Source organism: Gastrolobium bilobum, unplaced genomic scaffold, assembly GCF_033153095.1.
Source record: "Gastrolobium bilobum isolate Gb01-03AN ecotype WA unplaced genomic scaffold, APGP_CSIRO_Gbil_v1 utg41252, whole genome shotgun sequence".
Classification (NCBI taxonomy): Eukaryota; Viridiplantae; Streptophyta; class Magnoliopsida; order Fabales; family Fabaceae; genus Gastrolobium; species Gastrolobium bilobum.
In genome coordinates this window covers 202,478-224,343 of record NW_026896546.1, presented here as the reverse complement: position 1 = coordinate 224,343, position 21,866 = coordinate 202,478, and the positions used below count along the sequence as shown (strand labels likewise).

The 21,866-nt window shown below is 34.6% G+C and overlaps 3 protein-coding genes across 3 annotated transcripts; 2 read left to right on the top strand and 1 right to left on the bottom strand.

Annotated features, from left to right (window-relative positions):
* The first annotated feature begins 7,810 nt into the window (after positions 1–7,810).
* On the top strand, positions 7,811–13,815 carry LOC133300422 (coatomer subunit beta-1-like). Its single transcript, XM_061499964.1, has 4 exons — positions 7,811–9,978; positions 10,319–10,831; positions 12,648–12,733; positions 13,361–13,815. Exons 1-4 carry the CDS (start codon positions 7,930–7,932, stop codon positions 13,563–13,565), a joined length of 2,853 nt encoding a protein of 950 aa, XP_061355948.1. The 5' UTR covers positions 7,811–7,929; the 3' UTR covers positions 13,566–13,815.
* Positions 13,816–15,614: 1,799 nt separating this feature from the next.
* On the top strand, positions 15,615–17,633 carry LOC133300435 (exocyst complex component EXO70A1-like). The gene has a single exon (XM_061499980.1). The coding sequence runs from the start codon at positions 15,615–15,617 to the stop codon at positions 17,631–17,633; it is 2,019 nt and encodes a 672-aa protein (XP_061355964.1).
* A 462-nt stretch (positions 17,634–18,095) lies between these two features.
* LOC133300424 (glutamyl-tRNA reductase-binding protein, chloroplastic) lies at positions 18,096–20,644 on the bottom strand. The gene is made up of 5 exons (XM_061499967.1): positions 20,191–20,644; positions 20,012–20,092; positions 19,170–19,274; positions 18,926–19,075; positions 18,096–18,579 (listed from the first exon to the last, which is right to left on the bottom strand). Exons 1-5 carry the CDS (start codon positions 20,539–20,541, stop codon positions 18,349–18,351), a joined length of 918 nt encoding a protein of 305 aa, XP_061355951.1. The 5' UTR covers positions 20,542–20,644; the 3' UTR covers positions 18,096–18,348.
* Between the last annotated feature and the right edge of the window lie 1,222 nt (positions 20,645–21,866).

Here is a 21,866-nt window from a genome sequence, read left to right as displayed (position 1 = left end):
AAGTTAAAATTCTACTTTTTTCTAAAGTTAAAAATTTTGACTTATAGAATAAGCAGAAGCCAAAAGCAAGGAATGACGCTCGTGACCCCTAATTCTTACATCTCAATCTTCTTTCTCCTTCATTTCCATATGCGCTTCCATCTTCAACAACTACCCCTGTTTACCAGAACCACTAACAAGGCTTTTTATTCTTCAGCCATGTTTGATTTCTTGAAAAAAATTTGCAATTCAAATTCAAAGCAAATCAATCTTGGGATTTTGGGGTGAGGAAATGGTTTGGACCTTCTGAAGCGACTTCCAAGCAAAAAGATGAACAATATATTCGGATGAAGGGCTTTGCATCAGGAGAGAAAAAATCAACAACAAGAAGCTTCATTTTTGTTCCTTGCAATATTTTGTTCTTCGATGATTTTGTCTGAGGATTGAAATTGGAGTGGGTTTCCCCGAAATAAAGAAGAAACGACATAACAATAATTTTAAACTTAAAAGTACTTTTTTATTTTAACATCCAACTAACATTTTTAGTTAAAAGTACTTTTCAAATATTGCATCCAAATGTAAAATAACTTTGACTTTTAAAAAAAACAACACATAAAAAGTACTTTTTTAAAAAGTCCATCCAAACGAGCCCCAAAGCAACATTGAGGACTATTTTACCTTGACACCGAACAGTTTTTGACAGAGTTTTCCAAATAAAAGTTTTCTCAGTCCCACCATATCCATATACAAGAAAGAACTCACATGTGTTATGTTGTACAACATAAATTATTTGATCAAAAAAATTTCTTTGGTCTTCATTCATTGTGGATAAAATGTCTTCATATTCGAAGCCATTTGTTGGTGATTGTAGTTCAATTCGTCAACTAAGAATTGCTTCTCGAATTCAGTAAGCGGACAATGATGTGGGAATGGCATGGAATGAAATTCTTTCAAAGATCTTCCATTTGAATTGAGCAACATCTCTATTCGAATCAAACAAAGATTTTTTAAGTCTGAAGTAGCAATTAAAAGATCTACAGTGAAAAATGAATCATTATATTATCTGATTGATGAGACTGTTGTCTATTAAAAAAAACTATCTAAAGAAGTTATTTAACCCTTTTGAAGCTCTTTGCCAGCACATTGTGTTCATCAATCATCTGTTTCAAATCTTGAACCAAAGATTCATCCAAATTTCATGTATTGTTGCCCCTATTTTTTAAAAACAAGAGAACATAATATATGAGTTATTGACTATAGTGATGAACATTTGATATATCATATAACAAAAAGAATACGTTAAGCATTATGAGATATTTGTTAAAATTTTGAATCACCTAAAAGGGTTCATCTTGTAATATTCAAATAAATAATAATAATAATAATATAAAAATAATAAAGTAATAAATAAGATTATATATATGTACAAAATAAAATAATAATAATAGTAAAAATAATAATAATAAAATAATGTATATAAAGTATTAAATAATTAAAATAATTTAGTATTAAATAATTAAAATAATTTAATAGTAATAATAAATAAATATAATTAAACAATAAAATAGTTATATCATAATACTAAATAAACATTCAAAAATCAAGGCTGACGAATTGTACATGACGTCTACTACTATATTTTTTCTAAAAACAATGATTATTTTGATAAGAATTAGTTACATTCTAATTGTTCTAGTTACAGATAAACAAAATGTAATGATTATTAGTTACATTCCAATTGATCTTGTTACAATTAAACAAAATGTAATGATTATCTTTAAAAAGATTTTTTTTCAAGATGCCTATGTAAACATGTAGTCACTAACAACGAAGAAAGAAGACGAAACAAAAAGGAGAGAAGAAAGCAGTAGGAAATGAGGGAAAGAACCGCGAGAAAGAAAGGGAGAGGAGAAGAGATAGGAAGCTAATATTGAGAGATAAAAACTTTCTCTCATTTTTGTTCTTTTAACCATTCTTTTAAATTTTTTAATGGTATTGTTATTCTATCATATTTCTTTCTTAAAATTCTTTTCTACTTGATTGTATTCCTATCTTTTTTTTTTTTGTAAATAAAAGTTTAAGTGGGTTAGACACCGGTATCCCACTAGGGTCAGGTTAGCTTTAATATTAATTAGTTCTAAGATCTTCTTTTTTAAAAAGTTGATTATTGACTAACGACTTATTTGGTACCAAATAAATATTAAAAGAATATGTAATTTTAACTGTATGATACTATTGTGAACTGACCCACAAAATTTTGAGATCAGATGTTAAAGGGTAAGGGACGCCTTATCATTATTTGAGCTCTGCCATACAAAACCTTTCACAGGCAGGAGACCCACAAAATTGGGCATTTAAATAGCTTCATTAAATATTATACAATGTATTATTTATTATTATTCTGATGCTATTTCATTTTTATAAAATTATTTGAGAGAATGGTATTTTCCGTTACTACGGCTGGAAATGGTTATATTTAGAAAACCTTAATAATCTTAACCTTGTAAATTAGCTACAGGAACAAATAACATGTCAAGTATTGCTCTTTTTGTGAAAGGAGTTGTACAATCATTGCATAGAGTTCGATTTTGATTTTCTTTTAATATTATCAACGATATCCAACAAATATGAGCAATTGTATATTAATGCATATGAAAAATATTTAAATATGAATTGTACATTATAAATTTATAGTGCAAGAATCTTTTGATGAGTTAACACATGTAAGATATTGTTATTATGATTTTTTAAATTATAATGGAATAATAAACAATAAGAAGAATTAAAAGATTAGTTGAACCACCATCTGTTTGCTCCTTTACTAAACATTGACCTTTGCACCATATTCATGTATGTAGTCACTTGGTTATCTCTTGATAACACATTGCACCAATCAATTCTTCGGACACACCCTATTGTTTATCGATTTAAGTATCCAATTCTACTCTTGAAAATCTTACACGGTCAAGTCATATTGGTCTAGCCAGCTTGCACTCTCTAATCATCCACGACCCACACTCTTGAATAGAAAATATTTTTCAAACAAACCAAAAGCACCACTTGTCCGTGAGAGTGTTTATATACTGAACACTCTTGGATAATACCATCTCCCTGGACCGTGTAACCTCTCCTAGTATTTGATTTCATCTCGGCCGAGCAAGCTAACTCATAAAATAACTACAAAACCTCATCTTAGGTCACAAACTTGCTTAGCTCTCATGCAAGGACACCACCCACCTCCATTCTAAAGATGAAAATAATTTTATACCAAAATTTTACACCAAAGTGCAACATAATGATATTGTAGATTCTTTATGGCAAAAATTTATGCCAAATCCTAAAGTGTTGAACTTCTTGTGTTTGTATTAAGTAGGAAGTGTAGATACTTTTTTCTAACTATCTTAGGATTCTCATGTTGAATTATATGACAGGTTATAACTCTCATGGATATTGATAATTCTTCAATTATCGGCATTCATCTTAAAGATGAACAATTGAGCGATGCTTCGGAGTCTTGAAGAACAAATTTCGGAGTCTTGAAGAACAAATTTCTTATTTTGAAGTTAATGCCTCCATATAAACCTTTTAGGCAACAACTCATAGTCATAACGTGCTGTGTTATTCATAATTACATATGCATGTGGAATTTACGTGATGATTTGTTTAGAATGTGGGAAGACACATATCCTACAGAAATAAAGGCTATGAATGAGATTTCTAATATTGAGGGAACAAGTTTCAATGATGATAACTTACCAAGGATATTTGATGAAGATGCAACAAAAATGGTAGCACATCGTAATCATATAGCAAATTGGATGTGGGTACAACATAACAACTCTGCAGTTTAGATTATCTGATTTGATTTGATTTGTTAAATAATAGGCTTCACTTTTGGATAATCAATTTTCAAGCGACTATATGTTTGTATGTGTTGATTATTAGTACATTAAACCCATGTTACAATTATTATAAATTGGCAGATAACAACTTATATAATAATCTTATGGATCTTAAAATGATAACCTTGCAATATGATTTGCATTGGTCTTAAAAAAGATTTGTAATATGATTTATTTTAATGTTAAAAATAAATTTTTACTTATAAATAAAAAAATTATTTTAAAGTAAGTTAAAAAATAATTAATCAAACAAGTTTTTTTATTTTTTTGTTTTAAAAACTTGTTCTTGGAATAAATTTACTAAGAAGATTTTTTTGTTTTTTAACTTTTAAATTTTTTTTCAAAACAAGTTTAGGAAACATGTTTTTTTCTTCTTTTAATTTCAAAATCAGTTTTTAAAACATATTCTACAAAATAGTTTTAAGAATAAAAAAACACAAAAAACAATGAAACATGTTTGTAAATAACCGAAATTTGCTCCAAAAATTAAGGAAGTTAATTACTTCCATAAATTGCCTCTTAGGGCCTGTTTGTTATGATGTATCAGGCCTGATAGTATAAACTTATACTGTACGTTATGACATTTTTAGTTGTTTGGTGTGACCATCGTATAGCATAAGCTTATAAGGTAAAAAGTGTACTTAGTGAAAATTAAGGGGTATAAATGGGTGTAGGCAAAAGTACCTAAAATATAAAAGTAAAAATGTAAATATCCCTAGTTTAAGTGACAAACAATATAAAAGAACCCAAAAACCCCTCCCCAACCCGTCGTGGACCAGAAAGAGAGGAAAGAAAGAAAGGAAAAGAAGGAGAAGGAGGGAAGGAGAAGAAGGAAGAAGAGGAAACCCTAGGTGATGCAAACATGGACCAAATTCATCCATTCCAAATCCTAAACCACTCCAAATCTTTTCCTCTTTCATAATCTTAGCTTGGTTTTGAGTGAGAGTCTTTGTAGAGTGGGATATTGTCCTCCAAAAATTCGACCCCCTAGGAGAAATTGAGGTGTTGGTGGCTTCTACCTCCATGGGAGCTTGATGAACCCTCATTTCATTGTTGTGTGATCCTTGGTGGTAAGTTTCCACTCTCTTTCACACAAATTCCTTGAGCTTTGCATGATTTAGGTTTTGATGAATAATGTTTTAGGGTTTTATGTTAATGTGAGTAGATTGGCTATGTTCAAGGAAGAATGAGGCTTAGAGTATGTTGTGAAAAATGCTAGGAATGACATTTAATCGGTAGAAATGAGTTTATAGTGTTATATTAGTATGCTTTGATGTTTGGAGAAATCTAGACTTAGAACTATGGATTTCCTTGCATTGTTAGCATTGTTTGATTGTATTCCTTGTGTTGATAGGATTGAGGCAAGAATACCAAGTGGAGTGACCAACCCTTGGGGTTGTGTGCAATTGAGGAAAGCTCAAGAGCAAGGTAAACCTTTGGATCTTGGGGTTGATCCCATTGAGTGTTCCACCATACTCCGTTGAGGAGAAATGGTTTATGAGATGTGATATGTAATTATGATAGTAATTGTATGCCCATGCATTGATTCATGCATTGATAAATGTTATGATTGATTAATTGATGTTTGATTGTGTAAGAATGATTGAGGAATGGTTGTAGAGGTAGAAATAATGAATGAGGTAATGGTTGAGGATTATGATGAGGATGATTGGTAGGAACTTCCCTTGAAAACAGCCGTATGTGGATCTCTATGTGGTTAGAGCCTAAAAGAAACAGCCCTATGTGGATCTCTCTTGGAGGTTCCTAGATTAAGGTTAGGGACTTCCCTTGGAAACAACCCTATGAGGATCTCCAGGTGGTAAAAGCCTAAGAGAAACAGCCCTTAGTGGATCTCTCTTGGAAGTCCATGTGATGGTTGTGGATAAGAATGTGTTAAGCTATTATGATTACGTGTGCATCGAAAGTGAACCTTAGGGTGGAGTGATCTCCAAGGACCTATGGTTTACTGTGATATATTCGTATATCTCACCCCATGTTGTGAGGCATTATTTCAGGTACTGATAGAGGCGAGGTTGATCGAGGCAAGAAGCATAAGTAGATTGTACCTGATAACTGGATATTTTGAGTTGCATGCCATTTAGAATTGCTATATGTATATTTTGATGTCACATTATGTATTTTGAGGGACTTAGTGCATGATCATTGTAGTGGTGAATGCCTTGTTGTAAATGGCTTATAGCTTTGATCATGTTCCTTTTGTAGCTAAGTCCTTGGGCATGTATATGAAATTTGTAAGGACAATGATGTAATTGAGACCTGATGATGTTGTAATTAATGAGGATATATGTATGATGAAATGATATGCTTGCTTCTCTTAGTGTATGAGTACCTTGAAAGATTAGAATCCATGTATTGAGAGGATTATAGGATGTCAATTAGGTGAAAGAGGACCTTTGGTTTGAAAATCTAAGTAAAAGTAAAAACATCTTGTCTTCTTGTCCATTTTTCGTATTCTATATGATAAATTTGGACCCTTGTGTCTTGATGGAAGTTGTAGACATTTTCTTAGCTTTCCAAGGAGACCAAGATTGTGGAAATAAGAGTAGTGTAACTAAAGTTATGGATGAAATATCAAAGGAGGCCAAATTGCCCTGTGGAGGGGGCTTAAGCCTGGAAATTGAGGCTTAAGCTCGCTCAGGGGGCTTAAGCGCCCTGCTGCCCCTGTGAGAGCCCATGCTCTCTGCCTCCGCGGGCTTAAGCGCCCAGGGTAGCGCGCTTTAGCGCCCTGGTGCGCGCTTAAGCGCCCTTAGCTGCAAAAAGACGAGTTCCTCTCTGCCAGTGGGCGCTTTAGCGCCCAATAGCGCGCTTACGCTTAAGCGCGCGAGGCCTGTGTCCAATATAAACATGTATTGTTATAATTTGTCATAACTTGAGCTACAGAGCTCCAAATGAGGCGCGGTTCGAAACCACGCGTAGCGTATAAAGAGAGGAGGACATTTAACAACCTTTGGTCTAATATAATAAGAGTATGATGTTAAACTTAATTCATGTTATTCTGTAATGTAATATGGTTATGATCACGCAATTGGGCATTTTAAATTCGGCATGTTTTAAAAAGAAATAAAGGAACCAAATTTTAATTGAACCCATGTGATTGTAACTGCGCTTAATATCATAATGCGATGTTAACAAACCGATTCTAGAACGGGGTGTTATATATAACATGATCCTTTATACATCAAAATAATGTATAACTTAATCAGGCCTAGGAGGGTTGGATTAAACTTGATAAGGGATTGATGTATTAATCAATGCAATTCTCAAAAATTAATATATTATTTTAATATTAATATATTAAAATAAAAAATAATTTTGCAATATATAATTTTTTAAAACATTGGAGATTTTTATTTTTATAAAAATTAATATATATTTTTGGATACACTGATCAACAGATTTCTATAAAAATTAATATCATCTGATATATTTGGGAGAATTATATAAATTCATTATTAAAAGGCATTTTTGTCAAAAAGATGTATTTTTATCCTATTTAGTATTATACAGTGCATTACCAAAACATTGAATGATATGATCTTATACAATATCATGTCAAATGCTGGATAGTACTAAAATTTAATCAGATCTTATATAATCAAACCTTATACTATCATATATTATACTATCGAACCTTATCCTATACTATGTACCAAACATGACTTTAATCATATTCAAATCCCTGAAATTTTGTTGCTAAAATTAGGGGATTTTTTTCTTCTGTCCACAATCTCAAAGTAAAGAATGAGGCCCACAAAGTTGGGCCTGATGATGGAATTGGATATTTGAAATGCAGCAATGAATGTTGGGCCGAGGAAGGTGACATGTACGAACCCAAACGCGTAGTGTTTATGTTTCTTCTTTCTTACTCAGAGTCCCAAACTCAATCACACAGATCTGATTCTGCATCTGCATCTGCTTCTTCTTCTATTCTTCTTCTTCTTATTCCTCTCCTCTCCTCTCTCGTTAACTTTCTATTTTCCATAATTGGCGATATCTTTCAGATCTGAAAGAATTGCAGATCAGAAAAATGGAGAAGTCATGCACTCTGGTGGTCCACTTCGACAAGGGAACTCCTGCACTTGCGAATGAGATCAAGGAAGCTCTGGAAGGAAACGACGTCGCCGCGAAGATCGAGGCGTTGAAGAAGGCCATAATGCTGCTCCTTAACGGCGAGAGCATCCCTCAGTTGTTCATCACCATCATCCGTTACGTGCTCCCGTCGGAGGACCACACCGTCCAGAAGCTTCTCCTTCTCTACCTGGAGATCATCGACAAGACCGATTCACGTGGCAAGGTCCTCCCTGAGATGATCCTGATCTGCCAGAACCTCCGCAACAACCTCCAGCACCCGAACGAGTACATTCGAGGTGTCACACTCCGTTTTCTGTGCCGTCTGAACGAGTCGGAGATCGTCGAGCCACTCATCCCTTCGATTCTGTCCAACCTGGAACACCGCCACCCTTTCGTCCGGCGAAATGCTGTGCTGGCGGTGATGTCGGTTTACAAGCTCCCTCAGGGTGAGCAGTTGCTGGACAGCGCACCCGAAATCGTGGAAAAGTTCTTGTCCACCGAGCAGGATCCTTCGAGTAAGCGTAACGCTTTCCTTATGCTGTTTTCTTGTGCACAGGATCGTGCAATCAATTATCTGTTTACCAATATCGATAGAATTAATGATTGGGGTGAGCAGCTTCAGATGGTTGTTTTAGAGCTGATTAGGAAGGTGTGTAGGACCAATAAGGGTGAGAAGGGGAAGTATATCAAGATTATTATATCATTGTTGAATGCCCCTTCCACTGCTGTTATTTATGAATGTGCCAGCACCCTTGTTTCCCTCTCTTCAGCCCCTACTGCCATTAGGGCTGCCGCTAGTACTTACTCTCAGCTCTTGCTTTCCCAGAGTGATAATAATGTCAAGCTCATTGTGCTTGATCGCCTTAACGAGCTCAAGAGTTCCAATAGGGAGATTATGGTGGAAATGGTCATGGATGTCCTTAGGGCACTTTCCACTCCAAATCTTGATATTAGGAAGAAGACTATTGATATTGCTCTCGAGCTCATAACTCCCAGGAACATTGATGAGGTTGTTATGATGCTCAAGAAAGAAGTTGTCAAAACTCAGAGCGGGGAGCACGAGAAGAATGGTGAGTATCGCCAGATGCTCGTGCAAGCTATACATACTTGTGCCATTAAGTTCCCAGAGGTTGCCAGCACTGTTGTGCATCTGTTGATGGACTTCTTGGGGGATAGCAATGTGGCTTCTGCCATGGATGTTGTTGTTTTCGTACGTGAGATCATTGAGACCAACCCAAGGCTACGCATTTCTATTATCACCAGGCTTTTGGATACTTTCTACCAAATCCGTGCTGCAAGGGTGTGTTCATGCGCTCTGTGGATAATTGGCGAATATTGCCTGTCTCTTTCAGAGGTTGAGAGTGGAATTGCAACTATTAAGCAGTGCCTTGGTGACATCCCATTTTATACTGCTACTGAGGAAGGAGAGGGTCAGGACACATCAAAAACCACACAGCAGCTAAATCCAACCACTGTGTCTTCCAGAAGGCCCGCAATTCTTGCAGATGGAACCTATGCCACCCAAAGTGCTGCTCTGGAAACTGCCATGTCACCACCTACCCTCGTACAGGGGTCACTGTCTTCAATTGGGAACTTGAGATCATTGATTCTTTCAGGTGATTTCTTTCTTGGGGCTGTTGTCGCATGCACTCTGACAAAACTTATCCTAAGGTTGGAAGAGGTTCAGACTTCTAAAGTCGAAGTTAACAAAGCAACAGCACAGGCCTTGTTGATCATGGTCTCAATGCTGCAGCTGGGTCAGTCTTCCATTCTTCCACATCCAATTGATAGTGATTCTTATGACAGGATTGTCCTTTGCATTAGATTGCTATGCAATACGGGTGACGATATAAGGAAGATATGGCTGCAATCTTGCAGACAGAGCTTTGTGAAGATGCTTGCTGATAAGCAGCACCGTGAGACAGAGGAGATTAAAGCAAAGGCTCAAATATCTAATGCACAGCCTGATGATCTTATTGATTTTTATCATTTGAAGAGCAGGAAGGTATGATGGCTGTATTGATTTACTCTTTCTGTAAGAAGGATATAGCTGAATTATTGTTTGATTTTATTCCTCGACATTTCTATTTTGCATCCTTTCATCATTACAAATGATTGAACTTTGATGCATTTATGCTGATGATATCAAGTTGCAATACGTCATGCATTGCTTTAAGTCATATGTTAAATTGGCTTTTCTGTCGTGTCATTCAGATATAATATCTGCTATTGACTTATGATTCAATGGATTTTGTAGCCACATCTGTTATGTGCTCAATACACTAGCTTTTATGGTATTTCTTTAAATGTTCAATCTGGGTATACTTATCTTCTAAATTGTTCAGGGTATGAGCCAACTTGAGTTGGAAGATGAGGTTCAAGACGATCTCAAACGTGCTACTGGAGAGTTTACAAAGGATGCCGATGATGCAAATAAGCTCAATCGCATTCTTCAGCTTACTGGATTCAGTGATCCTGTTTATGCTGAAGCATATGTAACAGTGCATCACTATGATATTGTTCTTGATGTTACTGTCATCAACCGAACCAAGGAGACTCTTCAGAATTTGTGTTTGGAGTTGGCAACCATGGGTGATCTCAAACTTGTTGAGCGTCCACAAAACTATACCCTAGCTCCAGAATCAAGCAAACAGATTAAGGCCAACATTAAGGTTTCTTCAACTGAAACGGGGGTTATATTTGGTAACATAGTTTATGAGACATCTTCAAATGTTCTTGAGAGAACAGTTATTGTTCTGAATGATATCCATATTGATATCATGGACTACATCTCTCCAGCATCTTGTGCTGATGTGGCCTTTAGAACTATGTGGGCTGAGTTTGAGTGGGAAAACAAGGTATATCTCTCTTCTCTTTCTCTCATTTGGTGTTTTTTAAAACTGAAGGCTAAAAAAAATTATGGTGCTACTTTTATTGCCCATATCAACCCCATTTCTTTAAAAAAATTTGCAGGAAAAGGAAACTTATTGGTACTTTATTATCATGTGTGCTCTTTTAATGAGCCCTTGGTGTTTCTATTATGTATATGCTCGTAAATTTATGATTTCAAAGGTTTTTTTGTCATTCTATAATATATGCATTGATGATGGTATCTTGATGGTTGAGGTAATGCTATTTTTGCATTAATGTTGGTGGTAACTTGGTATATTATATTAATACTTTAGCTTGTTATGTTAATGTTGTTGTAGTTATGTTGAAGTTTGATATTATGCTGATTGATTAAGCCCTAGGACTAGGAGGCTGGGAGTAGGCTGTTGGTATGGAATTTGGGTTGTTTGTACGAGTTTCTAAGTTTGGTCCTTCATCCTGTCACTGCTCCAAATATGTAACACGCTGAGTAGTTATGTTATTGTCTTTGTTAAGTGTTTGGCCTTTCCCTTGTGTTCCCTATTAATATGAAGTAGCCTGAAAAGCGATAACAACAAATGAGGTAATTTATATGTTGTTGCTCCTAATACATCTCTTTTTTGGGGCAAATGAGGAGTTAGATTTTGGTGGGATTTGCTTTTCATTTGAGTTAGGCACCATATACTGAATCTTCTATTAGTTTCTTAGTTTGTATAGCAGCTATAACCTCTTTTGTCTGCTGTATTGGTTATCGATTATGTTAAATAGCTACAGGTACGAGTTTTGTATCCCACAATGTGATATGCAGATATGCAAAAAATAAATAAATAAAATTTAGAATACACACTGATAGAAATAGGGCAAGGCATATTAAATTATGAAATAACTTTTTTTAAAACTATGGTTATGCATGCAAACAATACTAGTAATTCATAATTATATCTGAAGTCACAATTAATAAAATTAATGACTTCAAGCTGTAAAAAAACATATCTGAAACAAAAATATCTGGTATCTCCTATAACACCGTTAAGCTCTTTTCTCAAAGACAAACTTGCTATAATGTAATTATACCATAAGTACAATTTAGAAAAATAAAATAAAATATTATATCTGAAATTAACAAATTTATAAGAAAGACTTATCTCCTAAATAAACAAAAAATGTTAAAAGCAGTTCAATAAAGCATATTAACAAACTTCTGAGTTACTGAGTACCCTAAACTCCAAACAAAAGGAGTTGGAGAATAAGAGAATGGAGGAGGAAAATCACCCTTAGGTTTCTTTAATTGCTTCATTGGAAGTTTCAGAAGCTGCTCCCAAAATAATTTGCAAAATGGCTAAAAATAGAGTGGTTTCTCATATAGTTGCAAATATCCAATTTTGTATCTGTCCTCATCTGACTGAGAAACTGCCATTATCTGGCCTTCTCAGAATCAGAGTCATGCAATTCATCCAGAGGTGATTTAATCACACAGATTTGAGCTATAGTCCCTGTAATTTTTGAAGTTTTCTGCAAATGCTAGTATCGGCTTTCTGTCAACACAGGATGGCTCTGTATTGTCTTAGGTCAAGCCATGTCCAGCTAAAAAGAATCAGAGAAAAACACCATTAATTAGGATGCACCTATATAATATATGTTTTTTTATTAGATGTAATACAGGTATTATGCCAAAATAGGCACATATGTGCATTGGAAATTATCACAGCACAAATGTGACAGGGATACGTGTACTCAGGCAATGTGTTTCTGAAGAAACTAGAGGATAGATCTGATTCTTTTATTAACATTAATTCTGTGTTTTAGGTTGCTGTAAATACCGTATTGCAAGATGAGAGGGACTTTCTGAACCACATTATCAAGTCTACAAATATGAAGTGCCTGACTCCACCGTAAGTTCGCCAACTCTGCTCATGTCTTATTGCTGACACTAATTTTACACACGAGAGATTCCATGTAACACACCCAAACATGCCAACACTTTTTGACAGTTATTTTGTGTGTTCCAGAGCACCTACTACCTGGATTTAGAGACATGTTTGTTTGTGTTTTTCTTTTTTTTTAAGAAAAAAGTGTTATTTTAATTAAAAAAAATTGGATGCTTTTTTAAAAGAAAGCTCTAAAAAAACGTTATATCATAAGCACTTTTTCTAAGCTTATCCAAATAGTGTTTGTGGCAATTGATAGTTCAATTGCATGAATGGTCAAGCTCGATAGGAAAAGTTTTTCAAATGCTGATTTTTTCTTCATCCCTGCTCGGTGGCACGGCTTCTTATGAAGCTGAATCTTAACATTGCTCTGTCAAATTGGGAAAACTTGGCTATTTTTGTGTGTCACAGATGACAAATACTTCCTTTAATAAATAATATATCATCACTCTAGGAAATAGTATTACTAATTGTGGGATTCATTAATATTTTGACATTTCATTTAACTGTTTTTTGTATGGAAAATGTTATCTTGATTTGATGGTGACCCGTGCCATGTGATTAACTTGGTTATCATTGTCTCTTATTCAGATCGGCATTGGAAGGAGATTGTGGTTTCCTAGCTGCAAACCTTTATGCTAAGAGTGTTTTTGGGGAAGATGCTTTGGTGAATGTGAGCATTGAAAAACAAGCAGATGGTAAGTTGAATGGATACATCAGAATAAGAAGTAAAACTCAGGGAATTGCCCTCAGTCTTGGGGATAAGATAACTTTGAAACAGAAGGGAGCCGCTTGATAGGAGCACATGCCCTGTTTTGTTTGATGCTCCTCTGCTTGTGTATGCCCTGTTTTGTTTGGCTGCAGCCTAGTTGTTAGTATTAATTTTTTTCCTCTTTTGAATTTCCAATTTTGTCTGTATTCTTTACTTGATATTTCTTAAGCAAAATCCTTATTACCCATCTATTAGTTTTCTCTATACATAGGGGTGGACACCGTATATTAATATGAGAATCAATCAAATGACTTTGTTCTGGATGGCTTGAAATATTTTCATGTCTTTGGATAATAACCCTTAATGATACTTATAGTTATTACCTGAATGATTGTAGGCATAGCCTTCGCCGTTATTGATAAATTATTTTGACATTCGAGGTTCTCTCTCTCTACACAAAACTCTTTATGTCATTAGTTATTTTACCACTATTCTCCTTGATCACTATAGGAACGTCGAAAGTCACCAAATTCTTAAATTCCTCGAAATTCGTGACTTGGTACTAGGAAGAAATGTACCATAGGCTTCGTTCTAATGAAGTAAGTGTTCCGGAGATGGCTGTTGCTTTCAGTTCTGTAGGAGGTGGGGGTTCGTCAACATGGAGATATTGTAGCACAAATTTGCTCGCGTACAATCCTTTGTGAAATGTCTTCGTTGTGCTTTGTCTTATTGTTTCGGAACTAGTTGAGAGTGAATGAAAACACGGACTTGTTTGGTTACTATTAATTCATGAGGAATACAATCTTTTTTTTTTTTTTTTTTTTCTGCATCCTAAATTTTTTCCCCCTATTTTTTAAATGTTTTATTTTTACAAGGATTGCCAAATGTATGAGTGGTGGCTGAACTCCATATTGCGGAAGAAGGTTTGGATCTTCGAGATATATGGTGAAAGAAGTGAAGAAATAAATGAAAAAGAAATTGTTTAAAATTGTAAAAGTGCCAACTTATGTTTCAGAAAACATTGAAAATGTTGTAAAATAAATATAGATAATTAGGAGAAAATACGGAGATAAGAGAGATAGAGAAAATATATTCTTGTTCTATATTGTAGTACTACAATGATGTCTTTATATATAAGCTCAGAAAACTTACTTATTTATAGGCTCAGAAAACATGAAAGACATGATAACTATAATTACTTTTTCAACGGTCATAACGGTTATAACGGTTTGGACAGCCAACATGAAAGACATGATAACTACAATTACTTTTTCAACAGTCATAACGGCTATAACTGTTTGGACAGCCAACATGAAAGACATAATAACTACAATAACATCTCCAACGATCATAACGTCTCCGACGGTCATAACAGTTTGGACAACCAAGGTTAAATTGTTTATAACAGAAGACTAAAAAATTTTCATTGATTGAAAACAATTAAAAAAAATGAAATAAAATATTACTAGAAGAAAATTACAAAGGAGTGTGTCTAAAATAACAAATAGTAATTACAAGTCGACAATTAACATTTTCTTTATTTTCATTCCATTATTTGGGGAGACTAATATTTTGCAATTAAACTAATCAATTTTCTTTTCAAAATTACTTCTTGTATTTTCTATTTTGTTGAATTCCTCCCATTTTATCTTTTCCTCGAATCTCACTCAAATTTAGCCCAATTAAACAGAACATTTATGTGTACGTTTCCTTTTATCAATCAGGAAACGAGAATTTCGATGTGCTTGGTTGGGAAGTTGTTGAGGTAATTGAAGCAAGACTAGGCAGGTCTTGGTCTTCAAGTTCAACAAGAAAGGACAAGAAGATGAGAGGAATAAAAAAATGGGTGAGAAATTAGTTGTGCATATGGTACCCCAATTTCCAGGAAGTTATACCGCTTGGTGGTTGAAGTTTCTGAGATGTTTGTTTTGCAAGTGAAGTTTGCTCCTTTTATTGCTTTGTTTGTTGAGTTTGGTGAAAGAAAAGTTAGTGCGGCGATATAGCAAAAACCAACAAAAGGTTATCATTTCTTTTTTTTCATCAGACAAAACTTCATGTGTAAATGTAGTTAACCTGAATCCAATCTAAAAACCATATTGGTAATCATTCTGAGAGTAGCACTTGATTTGCCAAATGGTTGATATGGAAAGCACGGAGAATCTTGAAGCCGCCAGAAAGTTCTTGACAACTAGCTTGGAAACATCAAGCGCTATTGCTTCTGCATTAGATGAGTCTGGATCAAGATTGGAGCTTCTTAACCAGAGATGTCTGTCCATGCAAGCTTCACTTAGATTCATCTCAATGCAAAAGTGTTCATTTGTTAACATTGGCCAAGGTATAGACAGTGTTCTATGTTCTGCTGCTGCAGTACTCAAGGTTTTTGACTCCGTTCATCAGTTGCAGCATTCTCTCTTGACAGACCCCAGTTCTGATCTATGCACTTACGTCACAAACACAAAGAAGCTCGAAGAAGCACTGAAGCTTCTCACCGATAATTGCAGGTTAGCAATTGGCTGGTTGCAGGGTGTTTTTGAGTTCTCACAAGACAAAGCAATCACCAATGAGGTTTACCTATTGAATGTGAAGAGGTGTTTGAGAATATTGCAAGAATTGCAGGTCATGGAGAAGCGTGCTCGCCTTGATGGAGGCCTTCTCAGTGCTTCCTTTGACAAACTAGAGATGGTGTTCCACAGGCTTCTGATAGCAAACTCAATGCCTCTTCCTTTGGTTTCATTAACATCACACATTGGCCAGCAAGCTAGTGTTTCCACACCATTGCTAGGTTCTTTAACAGGCAAGTTGCATGCCATCATTGAGAGGTTAAATGCTAATGAAAGGCTAGACAAGTGTCAATCTATATATGTTGAAGTTCGAGGCATTAATGCTCGGAGAAGTTTGAAGACTTTGGATTTGAGTTACCTTGAGTTTCCAGCCGCTGAATTAGATGCACAGGGTATAGAGAGTTACATAGACCAATGGGGCAGCCATTTGGAGTTGGTTGTGAAGCACCTGCTCGAGATTGAGTACAGGCTCACTACTAATGTCTTTGAGAAAATTGATCCAGAAGCATGGATGGGGTGCTTTGCAAAGATTGCCCTTGAATCAGGAATTCTTTCTTTTATTCGGTTTGGAAGGATTGTTACTGAGAGGAAAAATGAACCCTTCAAGTTGTTGAACCTGCTGGACATATTCAGAGTTTTGAATGGTCTAAGACAAAAATTCAACCAGCTTTTCCGTGGGGAAGCTTGTGAAGAAATTAGAGCTTTGATAAAGGATCTTGTCAACAAAGTTGTCAATGGTGCCAGTGAAATATTCTGGCAACTTCCAGCACAGGTGAAGTTGCAAAGGCCAAGTTCTCCTCCCCCAGACGGCAGCGTTCCTAAGCTGGTAAGCTTTGTAACTGATTACTGCAATAAGCTGCTTGACGATACATACAGGCCACATTTGACACAGGTTTTGGAAATACATCTTAGCTGGAGAAAGGAAGCATATGAAGAGGGTATTGTTTTCACCCAAATATATAACATAATTAAGGAAGTTGCAGTGAATTTGGATGCTTGGTCAAAGGCCTATGAAGATATCACTTTGTCCTACCTTTTTATGATGAATAATCACTGTCATTTCCACAATTTGAGAGGTACTGTGCTTGGGAATATGATGGGAGATTCTTGGTTAAGAGCACATGAACAATACAAGGACTATTATGCAGCACTTTATTTGGGGAATAGCTGGGGAAAGCTTCTCCCTATTCTTTTAGTTCCAAAAGACATACTTTCATCCTCCGATGGGATAGTGACTAGCCAAGATTTGGCTAAGAGACTAAACGCTTTCAATCTAGCTTTTGATGAAAGGTACAAGAAGCAATCTAATTGGGTAATCTCCGATGAGATCTTGAGGGAAAATGTATGCAAGCATTTGGTGGAAGGTATTATACCTATCTACAGGGCCTACGAGAAGAATTACAGTTTGTCAATTGAAAATGATGGTAAGGTTGCCAAGCATATTAAGTATACAGCTCAGAGTTTGGAGAACAGGATTAGGTCTCTGTTTCAGCCCAAGCTGAGGAAGCAAGGGAGCATCAAACAGGAAAACTTGATTAGTAAAATAAAAGAAGTGAGCAATCAATTTCGCTTGACTCTAGCTGCTCTATGATTCTGTATCTCGTTTTCCTTGTTTCTTGGCCGAATGAATGTAAATGCACTCTAAAGTAATATGATTCAGAAAGAAAGAAAAAATAATAAGATACAAAGCATTAGCAAGCAGGCCTTTACTTATAAGATATATTTAGAATTTACCTTAGTCACGAATCAATTAGCTCATACGAGAATAGACACCATTAACCTTGGTTTTTATTTATACTCAACATATGTATGTGTGTATGTATGTCATTCTTGTTGACAAAATGCAACTATATTTATATGTACGAGCATATGTAAACATCTGTTCGTTTCAGTCAACCTGAGTTTGATCTCAAAATGCTAGACACAAAGTGGTAGATATGCCACATGCATTGGATATTTTTTTTGTTTTTGCCACAAAACATCTTAGAAGTACATCAAACATTGTATCAACAGTTTTGTTAATTATTATATTTTTTTAGATCAGGAAAGGCACCTCAATATCCTGTCATATCAGCTCACCCCTTTGAAAGAAAGTTCAATACACAGGAGGCCTGGAATAGACTAGACAAAAGTCAAAACTTACCGTGCAAAACTAAATCAAGCTTAGCATCTACGATGATCTCAACATCAAGCCCCCAAATGAATCATCACGGTTTACAAACACAACAGACATCGTAATATTCATGAAAAATTACAAAATTGAAGAATTGATAAGTGGTTACACACAAAAAAATACAACTTAAGCATCAGGACTTTACGTGCTTCAATTCTTTAACCTTCTGAAAGTCTGGAGGATGGAAGTTTCTTTCAACCTCCCAAGCCATTTGTGACATACAATTAAATGTTGACTTGACACCTTTTTCATCGGTGACTTCTCTAGGGAAAGGAATGCGGACCTCAAATATACCTTTGTGAGGGGAAGACAAACGCATATCGAAGCCCAAGCGATCTACCCATATGATCTTTGCTTCTGAGACCTTCAATGGGAAATCAAATAGATTGAAAGTTAACACAACTAATTAAGTGGTCACAATCATCTATTGCAGTTAGTTTTCTGTTTAGCAATGTCATTTGATCACGTATACAGCAAGTGATTTCGGTACAGATGTTAGTTACATAAACACAACCACAACAGGACAAGAACAAATAAATCAAACCTACGATAGATGCATGGGGTGCAATATTTAAATCAATGGATAGTAAAGAAACAATAAAGTGTTGGTGTTGATGGCATGCATGGAAGAGACAAAAGAGGGAAAGGCAAACCATATATGATTCATGGGAGTAAAATGCAGTTTTAAAGAAAAAAAGAGAGGTGTAAACCTGGAAATCCAAATCAACATAGACATTGCAAAAGCGAGTAATGTCTTCCATATTATTGGTGTTAATTTCAGAAACTAAGTTGTGAGCAAAGTCTCGAAGAGGATCGGGTTGAGCATTTTTGTAATCTAAAGAGGTGACCCATACACCATCCTGGAACACATGGACATATATAAGAACCAAACTTAATGAGAAACCTACTGAGTGCAACAACTAGGGTCTAAGAAAACAAGTGTCCTGAACCCACCTCCTGAAAGTCTTCCAAGTGAAGTACCCGATCTACAGCAATAAAATATATAAAATCTTGATCAACTTCTTCTCCAAACCTCTTACTCCACAAAGAAATAAGCCGCTGTATATGATAGAGTTTTGGTTTGGTTAAACATAAACATAATACAAAATGTCAAACAGATATAATGTAAAAACCATTGATGCGGCCTTAACTTAGCGGCATTTAAGTTGTTGGATTGAATTAGTTACTTTACATGGTATCAGAATACGCGATTCACAAGTTTGATCCTAACCATCTAAAGCAAACAATTCAACCCAACATCTTAAGTCTAGAGATGTGCATGGGTCGAACTGAACCGAATTTTTTGAAAAATCGAATTGAATTGGTTTAAATGGTTCGGTTCAAAAATGATTCGGTTCGGAAGTGGTTCGGTTCGGTTGGAAACGGTTCGATTCGGTTCGGAAACGGTTCGGGTAGACCCTATTTTGAAAAGAAAAAAAAATAAAAATTTAAAAAATAAAATTATAAAAATCAATTTGGTTTGATTTAAAAACGGTTCGGTTCGGTAGGTTCGGAAACCGTTCGGTTCGGTTTGGAAATGGTTCGGTTCTTAAATTGGTTCTAAAAATCGGTTCGGTTCATGAACTGGTTCTTTAAAAACTGGTTCGGTTCATGAACTGATTTTTAAAAATCAGTTATTTTAAGGACGGTTCGGTTCGGTTCATGATTCAGTTCAATTTTTTGGTTATTTTGCACATCCGCCCATCAATGGTTTCTTTATTATATCACTCTAACACAAAATTCTAGGTTCATGTGTGCTGTGTAGATTCACAACATATAATATAAGCAATGCTGACCTCGGTTGCGATTGGATCGTGTGGTTTGGTTAAGGTTCCTTGAAGTGTACACTGAGGAGTGCGCAATCCAGATTGTTCAAACTGATAAAACAGAAACAGAAATCCGTTTAATGAATAGAAATGATTCAATTACTCCAACAAACCTACAACAACAATGGTAACATTCATTCACTCATTACCTGAACATGAAGGGAAGAAGGGATGTTATTGTTGTTGGTGGTGAGAGTGTGATTGAAGAAGAATAAGGGGGTTCCTTCTTCCGGGTCAACAGCAAATCGGACCCCAATACCGAGAGGCCAACCCTCACGGTCATGGGTCAAGGTAGAAAGCGTGCCAACCCGAGCCAACTCCATTATAGTCCTTGAAACTTCAGCTGGGAAAGGCTTCTTACTCAATTCCAAATGGGTCGAATTCGAAACCGAGCATTTTGGAGTAACCAATGAAACAAAGGAAGACAATTTACTTTTTCTATTTGTTGTGGGTGTGGGACATGGCCATGGTGCACAAAAATGCCTTGTCTGAAGAAGCATTTGTTAATTGTTTCAGATCACACACGACAGGAGGACACGACAATGAATTATTTTTGACGATGTACAAGAGACTACACTGGACTCTTCAAGGTTCAAGCAAAGAGAAAAGGACCCCGAACCGAACCAACAAGATAAGAACTCGATACGCACCCGGCACCCCCATAATATGTCGTTTATTTTTTATTATTATCTTTATTAAACGACACTCCGTTTGGTGCTTTTATTTATGACTTTAATGTTCTTATAGTGAAAGATAATATATTCGCTCCCAAAATGATGTTAGATTGAAAAAATAAAATAAAAAAGACTATTATAACCTTAAAATAAATTTTAATTATAAAAATACTTTAATTTTTGCCTCAGAACGACGTTTTGAGCTCAATATAAAGCAATTATCTACAAAAAGCGAACTCTTTATTTATTTATTTATTAAGAAAACTTCATTTTCGCCATTTATGATTTAATGGAGTATCATTTAACACTTAATCCTCGTGGTTTTAAGCTTATCATTTATAGTCGTTAAATAAACTTATCATTTAATCTTTTGTGATTTCAAACTTTCACTTATAAATATTTTTTTTATTTTTTTCTAACTTTTATTTTATATAATTATGATATTATTAAATAAAATTAATTATTAATGATTAAATTTAAAAATGTTTAAAGTTATTTATTTGAAAATTATTTTAAAAATCATCTTAAATTTTTTTAGTTTGTAAAAAATATATTTAAAATTAAAAATATTATTCAAGATAAATGAAAGACATATTAATTAAATAAATTACTTATTTTAATTTTTTTAAAATATTATAACAATATCAAATAAAATAAATAAATAAAATGAAATAATATTTGACTTAAATTTATTTTTACAATAAAAACATAAGATCAGACAATTAAATGAATATTATCTAATCAATGTAATTCAAATAAAATAAAATAATTTATTTATTTTTATCGTGAATCAAATACTTATACGATACATTTAAATAAATATTATATATATATATATATATATATATATATATATATATATATATATATATAGGTTTCACAAAAATTAAATAGGTGTGGGTGAGAATATTTTTTTTGATTCTTTTCAATATTATTTTTTGAAAAAATTTAAAAATTTAATAGTAAATTTATTCCGAACAAAATTATCTATAATTTATAAAAAAATCAGAAGATGTTAAATGATAAACTTATTTTTTTTTTTTTTTTTTTTTTTTTGTAAATAATGATAAACTTATTTAACCACCCGATAAATTTCAAACAAGTGATTAAGGGATACAGCACCTGGTTTATTTATTTATTTATCCCCTTAC

Excerpts from the sequence above, each read along its gene's own strand:
- LOC133300422 (XM_061499964.1), top strand. The coding sequence starts at position 7,930 with ATGGAGAAGTCATGCACTCTGGTGGTCCACTTCGACAAGGGAACTCCT. Across the intron at positions 9,979-10,318 it reads ATCATTTGAAGAGCAGGAAG|GGTATGAGCCAACTTGAGTT; the intron begins GTATGATGGCTG and ends TAAATTGTTCAG. Across the intron at positions 10,832-12,647 it reads AGTTTGAGTGGGAAAACAAG|GTTGCTGTAAATACCGTATT; the intron begins GTATATCTCTCT and ends TCTGTGTTTTAG.
- LOC133300424 (XM_061499967.1), bottom strand. The coding sequence starts at position 20,541 with ATGCTTCTTCAGACAAGGCATTTTTGTGCACCATGGCCATGTCCCACA. Across the intron at positions 20,093-20,190 it reads CTTCTTCCCTTCATGTTCAG|TTTGAACAATCTGGATTGCG; the intron begins GTAATGAGTGAA and ends CTGTTTTATCAG. Across the intron at positions 18,580-18,925 it reads ATGTTGATTTGGATTTCCAG|GTCTCAGAAGCAAAGATCAT; the intron begins GTTTACACCTCT and ends TTCCCATTGAAG.
- LOC133300435 (XM_061499980.1), top strand. The coding sequence starts at position 15,615 with ATGGTTGATATGGAAAGCACGGAGAATCTTGAAGCCGCCAGAAAGTTC.